This window comes from Aplysia californica, unplaced genomic scaffold (assembly GCF_000002075.1).
Source record: "Aplysia californica isolate F4 #8 unplaced genomic scaffold, AplCal3.0 scaffold00006, whole genome shotgun sequence".
Classification (NCBI taxonomy): Eukaryota; Metazoa; Mollusca; class Gastropoda; order Aplysiida; family Aplysiidae; genus Aplysia; species Aplysia californica.
Genome location: NW_004797276.1, coordinates 788707 through 790595, shown reverse-complemented (window position 1 = coordinate 790595; position 1889 = coordinate 788707). Strand labels below are relative to the sequence as shown.

The window sequence follows — 1889 nt, the reverse complement described above, 5'->3', positions numbered from 1 at the left end:
ATCATCATCATCATCATCATCATCATCATCATCATCATCATCATCATCATCATCATCATCATCATCATCATCATCGTAGACATTATTGTGTACAGCAGATAGTAAAACGGTTAAGACCTGGTAGTATTTCCAAAGTATTTAAAGACAAGTTCAACGTTAATATCGTAAACATTATTGTCACCATTATCATCTTTACCAAAAACAGAGCCACCCGCCCACTGCCCCGCTGTGTCGTCTCCCGGGTGCGGCGCTGCCATCACAGCAGGACAGCCAACAAGGCCAGGGTAGCGGCCTCAGTGACCATGTACCTGTGTCGTCCCTCTACCAGAGCAGGTGCGGGTTTTTGTTCTTGTTTTATTTGTTTGTTTGTTTGTTTGTTTTTCTTTTCTTTTTCTTTTTTTGGGGGGGGGCGGGTATTTTGGTGTTTTTTTAAAAACTGAAATTGATTATGTTTTGATTCCTTATAACGGGGTGCCCACTACGCTTGATCAGGCCGATCGCCCGACTCGGTCGCATGAAAATGAAAACAAACACGTTTGTTTTTTAGGCGACGGAGTTGGGCATTCGGCCCAATCAGCCGATCCCATCCGTAGTGATCACCCCGTTAGCCTTATAATCAAACAATTATTTTTTGCCAGTTCCTCGTTTACTACTCGAATGACGTCTTCGCTGTCTTTGTTTTTGTATCAGCTTCTTGTTCAGTAGTGTTTTAACATTTGATCATTATAGTTTCCTTAGATGATACTGGAACAGAACAACGCCTGAACAAGTTTTACGCTTTTTAAAAACATCACTAAACTGAGGACTGCGCAAGTAAACCCGGAAATAAGAGGGGGAGAGAAGGTAAAGAAAGAGGGGCAAATATAGACATTTATGAGAATGAGAGGAGGTGCAGGAGGAGAAGCAGGAGTAAGTGTTAATCAACTATTTTTTCACACTTTTTTCTGCCACAAGTAAGATAGTTGCCTTTCATTCTTTTCGTATTTATTATGTACCACAGTTCCATGACACTCGTAAAATCCAGAAGAAACGGGGTACCAGTACCAGAGCATCAATGCAATGAGCGGAAAGTGTTAATCAACATAATTATATATTTTCAATGTACATGTACCATAATTTTCTCACCTTCTCAACAGAATTAGTCCACTTATCGGAAATTCTGCAAGCTGGCTCGACCTGTTTGGACAATCCTGCAGTGGAGGGGCAAATAGATGCTGAAGTTGACGGTTGTATGGCCGAACTCGACCGAGCTAACGACGATTTAATGATTGAAATTGAACTCGGACTAAAGACATTGGAAGACATGTGCCCGTAAGTTAACGATACCGCGATAAAAAAAAGGAATCTTAGTTTCCTGCGTTAATTAAAGACAATGTTTGGACCAAAGAAAAACCGTTGACTATCGGGGACGTTTCAGGCTTCGATCTTTAAAGAGGAAAGACGGGGGAAAGGGGGGGGGGGGGCATTAGTATGAGTCATTAGTAAACATCAGATTTTTTTCGTCCCCTTGTGTTCAAAGACTGATATTTTGGAAGATGAATTTTACCTGATTCTAGCCTTTTACTAAACCGATGCCAAGAGTTCGACGAGTAGTAAACTTTATAACTCTTAAGAATGTTATTAATTTTTTTAAAAATATGTCCATGTTACTTTGCCATAAAGACCTCATTATTCGTCATCGTTTAAGAGTAGATGCCAGGGTACAGGAAAATGTGAGGGCGTTTGCATGTACGTAATGTTGACAAATAGACACGTGGGCAGATAGACACAGAGAAGAAGATATCGAGATAAAGAAAACAACAGTTAGATCTAAATAAGTTAAATAGAAGAGCAGGAAAAAAAAGAATTCGGAAAGAGAAAGAGAGAGAGAGAGAGAGAGAGAGAGAGAG

The 1889-nt window shown here is 40.3% G+C and overlaps 1 protein-coding gene across 1 annotated transcript in view; it reads left to right on the top strand.

Annotated features, from left to right (window-relative positions):
• Positions 1-1889, top strand: part of LOC101854990 — a gene marked incomplete at its 3' end in the record, with an annotated part of 7392 nt that overhangs the window by 4161 nt on the left and 1342 nt on the right. Inside the window, 2 exon segments of the mRNA XM_013080649.2 lie at positions 206-333; positions 1137-1311. Coding sequence (XP_012936103.1) covers positions 206-333; positions 1137-1311 — 303 coding nt within the window.